Genomic DNA, 13,384 nt, shown 5'->3' with positions numbered 1-13,384 from the left:
CTTCCCCTACCTCTAGCTTTATCTGTTTGTTTAGGTTGAGGATCTTCCTCTTCACCTGCTCCAACTTGCTCTGGTTGTTTCTTAAGCTACATTGTGAATTCTTGCTCTTACACTTTTGGTAGTTTTTATCCTTCACTCTCATTTCTTAATAATCTCATTCACAGACAGATATTCAGCTTTATCTCTATGCTGAGGAAAATTCATTCCACCCCTTGAACTTCTCTTTTTCTACCCAAATGAATGTTCCTGTGGTTTCTCTATGAACGACCAACAACAACTTCAGTTCAGTATGGTCAAATGGAGTGATAATTTTCTTCCTAAGTCACTTCCTTCTAGATCTAGGCTAATAACCTTTCCTCAGGCCCACAAGTTGGATATCTCCTTCAGGACAGCTCTCTGAGCCCTCACATCTTAGTTGTCACAGAGTCTTCCAAGTTCTTCAGAATCTACAAACACACCGCCACCACAGACAACACTGTTTCCATCTACATGGTTAAAAACATTTGGGTTTTTATTGTATCTTCATTTTCACTCTTGCTTTACTCTAGCATCCTTTTTCTGGCCTTGAGCAATGCAGCCTTCTTGTTTATGCTGATTCAAGATGTTTCAAGCTTAGTTTTCTTCATGTGTCACATTAACAAAGTTGCCGTGCCCACCGTAACCCTCAGCAGACTTCCCTTTCTCCTTTGTGTCCAAATCTACCTGTATGCATTGGCATGGCTTTTTACCCTCCCTCTCATCTTCTGTACATTGTAGAGATGTCTTCTATCTGGAGACCATTTTTCTGCTGCTCCACATATTGAATTATATCATGGCTATACATAGGTTTGAAGAAAAGATTTCTACTGTTTTAGAACCTGATGGTGTCCAGTTTCTAGCAGTAGGAGAAAATGGGCAGGAGTTTCCTCACTCACACATCTACTGGCTTTGTATAATTTATCAGCAAACACTTGGGGATTAAAAGTCATATAGGACCATAAATCTGATTCAAAATAGTATTTGAAACTCAGTACTGTCATGTTTCAATCAAAAGCTGCTGAAACAAATGTGTGTACGCAAGCTGGTGAGACGTACCAGAGTCCTGACAGGCCTCTTATTTTTCATGTTTTCTTGACAGTTTTGGTAGCAACTCCCTGGATAAAGAGTGCACTTATTTGAGGCAGCTGTGCTTGTAACACAAAGCCAGCACTGGCCTATTGTAACTGCCATTGACCCCACAGCCTACAAGACTCAGGAGCAGCCTGTGGTTTCACTAGGTATTTTTTCTAGCAAAAAAAACCCTTGCAGAGCTGTAGCCTCTGCTATGGGGAAATTGGTTAGCCTCATATGGCACACCCTGGTCATATTTCCCAACAGCAGAAAGCTGAGGCAGAATAACAAAACAAAAAAAAAAGACAGCTTCTAGCTGGAAAGTCCTGTGTCTAAAAGCAGAGAACATGAGGTCAGCCCATTTGCCTCAGGAATTCAGAGAGTACTACAAGAATTTGAAATATTCTAGCCAAGAGAAATCACCTATTCAGTAAATCTATGGCATTTTCTACAACTTTTTTGTTAAGAAAGGAGCAGAGAATTGAAACACAAATGTCCTGAGGTTCCTGTTGTACCTATGAATTCTCTTGTGACTGATCTCACCAGTCCTGTTGCCTTCATTTTGAGGTATCTACCTTGCTGTCTCTCTCAAGAGAAATATGAGTGTAGTATTAAATATCTAACCCTACTGCATAAGCAACTTGGAACAAAAGAAAGTAAGAAAACAACTTCATTTTATTTTCCTCTTTCCCAAAATTTACAACAATGAAACATTGTGACCGAGGGCTCCAGCTGGAAAACTCCAAATTCTTAAACAAAAGAAAATGAGTCTTGCCAGGTAAGCTCTGACACAAAATTTGGCTTTTATACAATGTAAATTAACAAATCCTAAAGTTCTGCAAGAGGAATGAAACTATTCCCACAGCTTTTGCAATTCAGATTGTCCTCTCTTGGGAATCCTGTTTGTTCAGCAAATGGGTTTACCGTAGGACAGTAACCCCAACGCTGCAGTGACAACTGCTCAAGAACATGAAACTGAGTCATTTCCAGCTGAAGTCATATGTGTAATTACCACTCCAGCTTAACGACCAAATGAGTAAACCAGTCTAGAAAATACAGAATTAATTAAATTACAGGCATAAATTGCCTTATTAGGGTAAGGTATTAAACATGGGTAAATCAATGTGTATAGATTTCCACTTAAGGAAAAATATTATCTTCCTTGAAAAACAGGTGGGAGCAGGAGAGGAAGACTTGAAAAGCTGGATGGAAGCATCCAATGAACTCAACGTCCCCTGAAGTAGCAAGCACTGAATGTGGATGCGGTAATGCTCCTCAAGCTCATATTCTCCTCTGCCATCCTTAGCAGTAGCCCTGAAGCTGGGTTGATTTACCCCTTAGTAAATCAACTAAATGATGGCAATCAGCCTGTGTCAGGACATGATTCCAGAGCTTCAGGGCCCCTTCCTCAGTCCCCCAGAGAGGAGACCACAGACCTGTCCCTCATTGGTATCCATCCCTGCTGGGCTCACTCGAAACACGCTCCTCTGTTCCCTCACAGCTGTGAGGTGAATGTTCACAATTGCTTTGCACCTGAACACTCTTATCTCCAGCCACATTTTCCTTCTCAGTCTTCAGCTGAGAGAACCCATTTCCATGATCTTCATTTGCCCTGTCTTTCTGCATCTGCAGTACAGATGTGTCTGGGCAGTTTTTAATAATTATGAGTGACACTTCTTTTAATGCATTTTTTAAATCTGATTTTTAAAGAATATGAACCATTAATTTTGTCTTGTAAAGCTTTCTCAGTCAGTAGGTGATACAGTCTCTCTCTATGCCCTTGCAGTGATAATCACTCCTGACTTGAGATTAGCCACTCCTTTTCACTGTTTTCTTTACTATCTTGGAAAAGTAACCACAAACTGTTTTTTGTTGCTCGTATTTTTTATTACTTTACTGTCACTTTGTTTTTATGAGTCAGTCAGACAACTTGTTCAGTAGCCCTGTGACTAATTTAGTGCCCTTTTTGCCTTTTTTTTCTATAAACAGCTGCATCAAAGAGCACGCAAATAAGATCATTTAAGTACTACTTTGATGCGTTGTGTTTTAACTCTTCCCCCCTTGGCTGCAAACTGTGCTCACCACTTAGCTTCAACTGCAACTGAGTAAGATCACAGTGGGATTCAGTCCTCTTTTATTAAGTTTGTTCACCTCCAAATTGTTACAGCTGGCTAAACCATCTCTGCTTGCAAGCGGTCCAGCAAGAGCAGGTATGTAATGCTGTATGTTATTAGAGATATACAGGGAATCCACGGCTCCCTTGAAACATATCTCACTGTGAGCTGTGGTAGCAGTCACCCCCATTTTATGAGATCTGTGGTTTGTTCTTCTTTTGTTTTAGCCACCTGTGCAAGCTGAAGGTGGGCGAAGCGGGGGTCGGAGCTGAGCTGTATGCAATGTTCCTGGCAGGTCATTGACTGTTTAGCCCGGAGGTGAATTTCTGTCCACACAGCTCTGTGATTCTGAAAACTGTGTGTCTGGTCAAAGGAAAATTTGACTTGCCTCTGCCACTCTTGAGACAAATGTGGCGATACAAAACCAGGCTGTCAGGCAGTGGTACTACATTGGACCTTCTCAATTTTGTTAACACTCTTCCCCTCATGGCAGCTTTCTCAAACACATGAAAGTGTTTCCTTTCAACAATTTTATTTAATGGTTAAACTCAAATGTGCAGCCCAGGTGCAAGTATGAATGAATTAATTCTGCTGCAGAAAATTCGAGTTTGGGGCAAGTTGCATGCATTCGTACATCTCTCTGTAGGATAAAATATCATGTGCCTGTACTTTGAGGTAAAAAACAGGACTGTAGTGAAAAAGAAATTAATCTTTCTTCTTGAGCTAACCATCAGTCAGACATTTTTAAACTCCAGGCTATCCATCCCCTCTCATTCCTCCTTGGAGGTGAAAAACAGAATCAGTGCTCATGCTGATGTGACAGAATAGCAAAAGCTACTTTGATGCTGAATTTATTATACATGTTTTTGCATATTCCTGTGCCTGAGAAGCTATTATACGGGAGGAATCCTCTAACTCAAATAGAGACAAACTGAGAATAATTACCAGAAAGAAAACTATAACAGTAGAAAAGAGCAAACCCCACAGACTTTCCTATGAAGATAAGACCAATTAGCTACAGGTAAGAAACAGCCAGACAAGAAGTAAAACTCCCACACTTCATTGTTAGACTCATTATTTCTTATGTGGGTGAATAAGAATCTCTCCAATTAATGGACACCAGAAAAGAGAAAGGGACAAAGCGTAACTCTATTAGCTCAACTGAATCAGCTAACAATATTTCGTAGGAGCTCACAAGGTGCTGCTAGGTTTCAGAAATGCAAGTCAGTGTGATTAAAAAAAAGGTAAAGAAGAGAGAGAAAATGAGGATGGTCATAGTAAAGTAAAATAATTGTTTTTAGTAATTGCTAAAGTGCATGGCTGAATGATGTGCCATCTTAAGATATGGGCACTGAGGGTGGAGAAAGGGTGGTTTGGACTTTTCTGAAAACAGACATGCATGTATTAATACAAACACCCATAAATTAATCTGACAGAGATTTCCTTTGTTCTCAGACAGCATTATCTGGGTCATGTCTCATGGAAAGCAGTGGGTCCTCAAAAGAGATCTGTAAGAAAGGATGAGTTTTGGCCCTGTTCATCGACCCAGGAAGGCTAGACTCTGGAAAGGAAAAAGCAGGGTTAAAAATCAGAGAACTTCCCTGGAAAAGGGAGAAAAAAAGGGCAAGGTGACCAGAGAGAAAAATGTCTAGTTGCAAAGAAAGCAGTGGGTATTTGCAACAGAAACAAGGACTGAGGAGGAAGGATAAAACCAGTCCAAAACCTTGCTGATTTTTCTATCCAAACCACTAAACAGATGCTCAGCTCAGTAGAATCATAGAATAGTAGTTCATTCACTCTGAATATGAGGCCAGAAAAGGTACTGAGAAGAACAGGCAGTAGCAGAGCTTTCCATGTGGGAAGAGGGGCAGTGCAGATGTATTTCGTACTTTTTCCCATTTGGAGGCAAGTGCTGACTCAGCTGGACATGTTAACTCAGTACTTCTTAAGATTCCTGCCACATCTCTGCAATTGGGGCTTTCAGAAATGCCCCACAGAGGAATGCACACAAGTACCTTGTCTTGGAAATGATAGATCTTGCTGACAAACGAGTCAAAAAGATTATCCAGTATAAAAAGCATCTTCCTGAAAAGTCTTCTTCTGTATTGTCATTCATTTTTTTCACACAGTTTCAAAAAGTTTATCAGAAAAGCCCCTTTGGTGTAGAATAAACGAAAATATGTGAATTGATGTTTACATGGTCTAACAAAAATTTTAAAATATGTGAAATGAGTGCTGGATGTTTAAAATCAGTTCCTAGAGCTACTAAACATTTGTAGAAGGAGGACAGACCTTCAGATTGAAGCTATTCCTTGGCTCTAGTCAGAGTCTAGAGGTCAGGTGGCCCTTCTGCATCCTCAAAGTCTGAAACAGCACTTTCAGTAGATGGATTACACAGGTAGCCAAATATCATTTCTGTTAAAAGTGCAAACAAAATTATATTGGGGGTTGTAATATTTTTTAAAAATTTTTGTGGCATGTGAAATGCTTATTGGGAAGCAAGATCTATCACTGGATAGAAGCTAATCAGCCGAAGTGACTTTTACTTTTCATCTGAGATTATTTTTCTCTGTGTAAATTAAAAGATACCTATTTTGTCCATCTGTGTATGGCTTATTTTGGAGATTCATGCACAAATGCATAAGAATGTCTTCTTTTAATTGCTGTTTTTTCGGTGTGTTGATGTATCATTTGTGCGGTTGGACTATAGGTAATTTTAGAATTCGTAAGAACTCTCTGAAAACAAAGAGATAGCTTACTAAGACTAGTTCAAGGTTTTAAAATGAATAATTTTTTCCATTTATATCCATGTCACTAGCCACTTGTGATAAACAGTATCTCAGAAGTATACCAAGCTATTTTTTGCAGTGTTCAAGAAGCAAATAACTTTTACAGTCTATGGAAAAAAAAAAAAAGTTGCTAGATAGGCAACATGAACTTCACGGGCTGGGTAGCACACATGGACTTTTGTCACTGCTTGTTTGTTTCAGGTAAGAAATCTCAACAATTCTTTTCTTCATACATCACTTTTCTTAAACTTCTCTTTTTCTACAAACTAAGAGAACAAGCACGTGAAAAGTACTGTAGACATTTTAAATTAAGTTTAAATTAAATTTTAAATAAAAAGGAATCTTTTAGTTGACTTTTGTGAAATTTTAAGTCAATCAACCTCTCATAGAAGCCTCAAGCAGCAGCAGATGTGCGAGGAATTATATATGTCAAGTGAACAGCACCTAACTGGCTTTTCAGAAGAGATAGGAAAGAACTGCACGCGGTCATTGCAGTAACTGAGTTCTTTAGGATTGGTATCCTGGTAGCGATTTTTTCAGTTCAGGTAAGTATTTTAAATACTAATTGCACCACTTAATGCAGCATCATGGTTCCTTGAAATAGTGTATTAATGTAAATACAGCTCAAGTGGGGAGGAAATATTTTATAAATCCCTGAAAATAAAATTCTAATTGATAGCAAAACATTATTTATATAGTGTTTCTGTTCAGTTGTGCTTCCAAAGTTGAAGCTAAAATGGACAGTCTAAATTTCTTCTTATAAGAACATAAATCATTGACACCTACAGTCTTTGAGGATGCAGCCAGAAATCTCTGGAGAAGGACACAGTGCAGGGTGACATGACAGTGGGCTGAGGACAGAGTTGTGCATGCTCTAGACAAAGAGATGCTAGTGAGCAACATCTGTTGCTTGCACCTCAGGAGCCTATAAGAAGGGTGAGTGTGGGGGAATTTTCTTGTCACTGGTGACATTAACAGCCTGAGGATAACACAGAATTGTGAGTTGCGGAATGACTTTCCCTCAAAGTGTCATTGCCTTTGGGTTCATTGTATATGATGACAAAAAGTGTTCAAGAATGTATTTTTGTGGAAATGATTATGCAAACAGATATATTTTGTTGCATCTTTTTTATTAATGTAGAATCAGTCTGTGAAGAAGTCTCGTGTGCCATTTACTCCTGTTAACAGCATCTTCCAGAAAAACTGCCAGTTCCTCAGAACTGTGCTCTTATAGGCAGCACACTGAAAAGAATAGTGTATCTAGCCATGAACACAAAAAAATCCTCAGCCACCTCTGAACAATACACTTCTGTATGTATCATTGACAAAAAATGTATATTGAATCACATGTGCTTGCTATGTGTCTCTGTGTACTCAGCAGACATATGACTTCAAACAAGATCCAATTCTGTGCAGAACCAGATCCTGCAAAATACTGAATACATGCAGCCAAAAGGTGTCGGAGTGGCAATAACTCACCACCCTGGGTTGATTTAGAAACTAGGTTTACCTGACCAGCTTGCTTTCTGTTTTGTAAGGTCAAGGTCATCTTAGACCTGTGATTTAGGGGTAAGTCTTGCAAGCAACACATTTGCATGTGAGGTAGCAGTGAGCGTGGAGTGATGCAGGAGCTTCTTACCCCCTTTGTGTCACAGGAAGCTGAGCCTCTTCCATTTTGATTTCCCTCAGGCATGATGTGACCACCATACAGCCACAGCTTTTTTTTTTTTCCCATGGATCAAGGAATCAGCCTGCTTACTGTATTTTTGGCATAAACCTTCCTTAATGCTTCCCAGGAAAAGTTTGCTCACTGTGAGAGGGAACCCTGAAAAGAAAAGGGTAAAGAGGAAGCTGGAAGACGTGTGGCCTTATTTTGCTGTCTTGCATCAGGACCAACTGCTATGTAATGAGCACAAAAGTCATGTTTGCTGCTGTTTGCTACACTGTTAACCTACTCCTCATCTACTTCAGCAACCCACATACATCCCAGACATTGCACAAGTTGCTGTTATCACTTCTCTGTGCCCCACACTACTGCAGAGAGGTGCAAGTTTTTGCGTGAATAGTTATTTTGGGCAGAAAATCCCACACTCGTCTGTCATGTTTGGTTTTTTCTCCACCTCCAGACCTTTTTGGACTTTTTTATTATTCCTGCTTCCCACTGACCAAAAAAAAAAACCCCATGGTCACCCCTAAACCAGTGGAAGAAGATGACCACCAGGACAGATCTGAGCTGACTTCAGCCAGGAGTTCTGCAGAACTCAAAGGTGAAACAGCTGAACTTTGGATTGTGGAGTGGGGAGCATATAACCTGCTCTTGAGTAGTCTGCCCCCACACCAGGGATGCACAAAGTGGGCTTACTGGTTATCAGTTTTCTAAAAGGCCTTGAGGGAATCACAGAAAGCTGCAAACCAGTGAAGCTGACATCCCTGCCATAAAATACTGAGACAGAGAGGACTCAGGGATAAGCATGGTGCACAAGAGAACAGTAAATATGACATTGGTGACAGGATAGACCACAATTTTCAGTGTTACTAGAGTTTAGTGAAGAGCCAATGAATACACAGAGAACTAGCAGCATGTCCTTAGATCTGCAAAGAATCTCAGCTGAGTCTCAATGTAAAGCTACCAAAGAAGTTAAGCTATAAGAAAGCCATCACATAATTCTTAACTTGTTAAAAGATAAGAAATAAGGGGTAGAAATCAGTGAATAGTTTTTGCAGTTAAATGGGTTCAGTCATGACAGGGCTTGCCTGGTGCTAGTGCCATTTAACATAGCCTTCACCATTTTGGGAAACAGGATGAGCTATGAAATAATTAAGTTTGCTGATGTACCAAATTATTAATATTAATTTATCATATTAATAATTAAGTTTGCTGATGTACTGAGTTATTCGGGATACCAGAGAGGAGGTCCAGCTGCAAAGAACTATTAAAGGACTTCAAAATACTAAGCGACAAGGCAATAAAATGGCAGATTAAAATCAGTTCTGATAGTATGCAGGAATAGAGAGTAAGGACAGAATCAGCATGCTGCAGAAGTGATGCATAAACCACAGCAACTTTCTCAGACAATGCTATCTTTTCTTTCGACTTTCCCGCTTTCTAGTTTTAACTGTTAGATAGTAGATATTCACTCCCATGCATGTATGTCTATTAACTCTCTCATATTGCATGCTGGAAAAAAGTTGCGCTGACCTCGTGAAAGAGCATGTGGAGAGAGGGACAAGTCCTATGTTAAATAGATACTGAGGCTTCTCACGCTTAGTCCCAGAATGGGAGAAATCCGGCAGTGTTATTTCACTTGCATCTCATGTTCATGTGCATGTGTGTGATGAGTACAAACAAGAACACCTGTTTCCTTCAAAATCAGTTCAAGCCTCCAGGATTCTTGAGTCGTTTTGTTTTGACTGTAAAATGAGGACTTCTTACACCAGGGTAGACAGCTGGAGTAGGAAGGATTGCAACAATTGCAATCAAAGTAATTTGGCTTATTACAAATAAACTTTGGGCTCTGTGGGGTATTTCTGGGATTTGCTGATTCAGCCAAAGTTCAAGGGGGATTTGGATGGCCCGTGCTGACAGGAATCCCAGAGAAAATCCTCCTCATTCCCAGTAAGTGCAACCAGTCTGCCCCAGATAATTTGCTTGGTAACCCCCTGAGGATGTGAGGATTTGGAAACCCTACCACTGCCCCTCCTCAAGCTCAAGACCAAACCCAAGCCTCTGAGATCACCCAAAGCCCAAGCAGCCCCAGGCCTCCAACATGTACCACTGTCAGAGAGCCCAGCAGTTGGGTAAACATCGACCTAGGGTCTCTAACTTTGACTTGCGGAGAAATTTGAAGGTGTCTTTTATTTTAAACCAGAGTAACAACAAATTTCAAATTATCAATGCCTTCTTATAAGCAAAATGATGTTTCGTCATCCAGAGAGAAGCAGAACTTCAAGAGCTTGGGAAATTTAAGTACTTCACCCAGATTTCTTCAAAAACATTATCCCTTCCCAAATCTTGGACAGGCAGAGGGAAATAAAAGTATGTTTTTATATATGTGGGCAGGGACATCTTTTGGGACAGTGTAGAGCAAGCTTAGCATTCTACTCTCCACAGAGATTCTGGTGAATAAATATGCAAACACACTTTATCTTTTTATGTATTTTTTATTTAATATCCAAATTTCAAAAATTTCCTTTGAGAAATCCAAAATTTTAAATAGTATCCTGGTACAAAAATATAGTCCTTGAGATAAAAACTTCTGTACTACTACCTTCAAATAAATAAAATTACATCAGACACATTTAAATGATTCAGTACAAAAAAAAATACAGAATTTCTCAAAATCAGTGAGTTGAAGTTAAGTCAGTGCAATAGAATTAGTCACATTTCCTAAAGCTGCTAATTAGCCTGGCCTGCTGGTAGCTTCAGTGCATAACAATAATTACCAGCAGTTAATCATTAGTACCCTAGTTCCAAAAAGTACTTCAGCATTTGCTTAACTTTAAGCATGTCTATTTGCTTGATCTGGATTAAGAAATGCTTAGAAGTGAGCAAATGTGTTTTCCTGAGTACAGAAACTTCTCCATATTGGTTCTTACATCTCCATGTCAAAGAGATGAATGATGAGACTAATCTTAGAACATCTTTCTCTCAAGACAGCACCAGATAGAGAGTTGGGTACTGTATCATGTCATTTCAGGATTTCCATATGGAAAATGGGTGAACATTGCCTCATTCTGTATTTTCAGGTCAACAAACATATAACAGATAGACAGATTTTTAAGACAAAGTCATTTTTTACACAGTAGTAGAAGGTATAAATACTTTGATTGGTGTTTCTTTATAAATAATTATTTAAAATACTTAAATATTAATAAATAATATTATAAAAACTCAATAAAAGGATTGAAATTAAAAATGTGCAGCATTACAAAATTTGCGCAACATCTCAGTACAAAATGTCACATGATGTCAAATGCATCTGCATTTCTTCAGAGACTGGCTTCTTTTCTTTTTGGAAGATGAGTTCTCCTGCAGTGCTTGAAAGACACTGTACATCTCATTCACAGCTTTGCGTTGAATTTTCAAGTCACTAATCTGTTATAAGTAAGAAATAAATGGAACATGGTCATGCCAAGAGCTATAATTATTTAATGATCACATCCTACAGGCTGCATTGCTACCAGGGTAAACCAGATAGGCATCTGCAGGTTCCAATTACTCTGCTACCTAACTCCTACAGCAAAAAGCCACTTTGTCACGGATTTTTGATTTTCTACTTTCTGTGCTACTTTGTAACATGCTGCAGATCATCTATATTCTGTGAAACGCAGATGGTCTGTAGATATTGTGAGTATACCTGAGTTCATATAACAGTTTGGGTTGGAAGGGAACCAAACGATCATCTAGTTCCAACCCCGCTGCCATGAGCAGGGACACCTCCCACTAGACTAGGTTGATCAAAGCCCCATCCAGCCTGGCCTTGAACACTTGCAGGGAGGGGACTGCCACAACTCCTCTGGGAAAATTCTTCCAGGGCCTCACCACTCTCAAGGAGTTTCTTCCTAATATCTAATCAAAATCTAACCTTTTTTAGTCTGAAACTGTTACTCCTTGTCCTATCACTACACTTTCTGATAGAGAATCCTTCCCCTTCTTTCCGGCGGGCCCTCCTAAGTACTGGAAGGCCACTATAAGGTGTCTCTAAACCTTTCTCTTCTCCAGGCTGAACAACTCCAACTCTCTCTGCCTGTCCTCATGGGAGAGGTGCTCCAACCCCCTGATCATCTTTGTGGCCCTCCTCTCACTTCTGCAGGTTCATGCCCTTCTGCTGAGAACTCCAGAGCTGGACGTGGTACTCCAGGTGGAGTCTCATAAGAACAGAGTAGAGGGGCAGAATCACCTCCCTCGACCTTCTGGCCATGGTCCTTTTGATGCAGCCCAGGATGCAATTGGCTCTCTGGGCTGCGAGCACACATTCCTGGCTCATACTCAGTTTTTCATCCACCAACACTCCCAAGACCTTCTCTGCCAGGCTGCTCTCAATCCACTCATCACCCAGCCTGTATCTGTGCTTGGGATTCCCCTGATCGAGCTGCAGCACCTTGCAGGAGTTACCTACACGAGTTACTGACAAGCAGCTAACTCCACTGGGGCATTGGCTGTTCACCTCTGCGGAGGTTGGTGGTTCATTCTGTTGGCACTCACTTGACAAGCCAAGTGTCTCCAAAACCCACGGAGGCATGCCGTAGCTGAGCACACACTCAATTTCTGAACCACTAATGACTGTCTCAGCAACACCTCTAGTGAGCAGACAGTGCAGCAGGACTGCCAGCACCTCTGTGTCAGACTCTGGCAAAACTCAGGGAGGGTGGCCCCCGCACTAACACCCCACACCACAGACCTTCATCAGCCTCTGCAGCTGGAAACATGAGGTTTGTGTGAGCTGAGCCAGGCGGGGGTTACCAGATGTGTTGCTGAAGTATTATCGGCTTGAGTCACACTCAGATTTCAACTGGAAAATATAGGCTTGGAGGCAGAGTAAGAGCCTCACCTGAAGTTTTGACAGGTACATGAGGTCTTGCATCTTGTTTGATCCATCAGTAAGACTTCTACTCAGAGTAGTCAGCTGCTCAGCTAGGTTTCTCACGTGCGCCTTCGATGTGTCAGCTTTCTTAAGTATTTCCAAGTACATGGGAACAATCTGGCTCAGGATGATCCTTTTTTCATTTCTCTGTTGCAAAATACAGTCAGAAAAATAAAGATCGGTGAGTGCTCATCAGCCGGAAAAGGAAGAAAGCTAAAACGCAGCACACGGTTTCTCACTGCCACTTAGAACAGGATGATAAAGAAGATGCTGCAACTCATCTCCTGAGCTTGGCTGTAACTCAGGTTCAGTTCATGGTGCAGTACAAAGCACTTTGATCCATATAGGAGGCATTCTTACAGAGTTTGGTTTTTCATTTCCAAGCCACCTAAGCAGTTTCTGCTCCTGCTTTTTCTACCCCGTCTGGTTACACCAACCCTGGGAGCTGTGTTTTACCAAAAATGCCCTGCAAAGAACCCAAGATGCTTTGTAATATCTGATTCTGACTCACCTCTGTCCAGTTTGTCAGTTTGTGTGTAAAAATAGGTCCACCATCAGCTACAGTGGAACGATTTGCCTCCTGCAACAAAACACAACCATATCTCTTATACAAACAATACTTATCACAAGATAATTTTGCATTCTCTATTCAAATGAGCGGTAAAAGCCAGAGTGATGTGATTTTTGCACCACTGGTCTATAGCTATTACAATGCTTTCATTTCTGTAAGCACCAAATCACATTGGATGACCTATTAGTACCAGAAATGGCATTAGTCTGCTTTTAGGAAGAAATTCTTCATGGAAAG

At 40.5% G+C, this 13,384-nt stretch overlaps 1 protein-coding gene across 1 annotated transcript in view; it reads right to left on the bottom strand.

Annotated features, from left to right (window-relative positions):
- Nucleotides 1–10,961: 10,961 nt before the first annotated feature.
- LOC104277230 (interferon gamma-like) overlaps nucleotides 10,962–13,384 on the bottom strand; it is a 4,620-nt gene continuing 2,197 nt past the window's right edge. Inside the window, exons 2-4 of the mRNA XM_009873809.1 lie at nucleotides 13,088–13,156; nucleotides 12,544–12,723; nucleotides 10,962–11,087 (exon numbers count right to left, since the gene is read on the bottom strand). Coding sequence (XP_009872111.1) covers nucleotides 10,962–11,087; nucleotides 12,544–12,723; nucleotides 13,088–13,156 — 375 coding nt within the window. The remainder of the gene's footprint in view (nucleotides 11,088–12,543; nucleotides 12,724–13,087; nucleotides 13,157–13,384) is intronic.

This window comes from Apaloderma vittatum, unplaced genomic scaffold (genome assembly GCF_000703405.1).
Source record: "Apaloderma vittatum isolate BGI_N311 unplaced genomic scaffold, ASM70340v1 scaffold5697, whole genome shotgun sequence".
Lineage (NCBI taxonomy): Eukaryota > Metazoa > Chordata > Aves > Trogoniformes > Trogonidae > Apaloderma > Apaloderma vittatum.
This window is presented reverse-complemented; position numbering and strand designations above follow the sequence as displayed.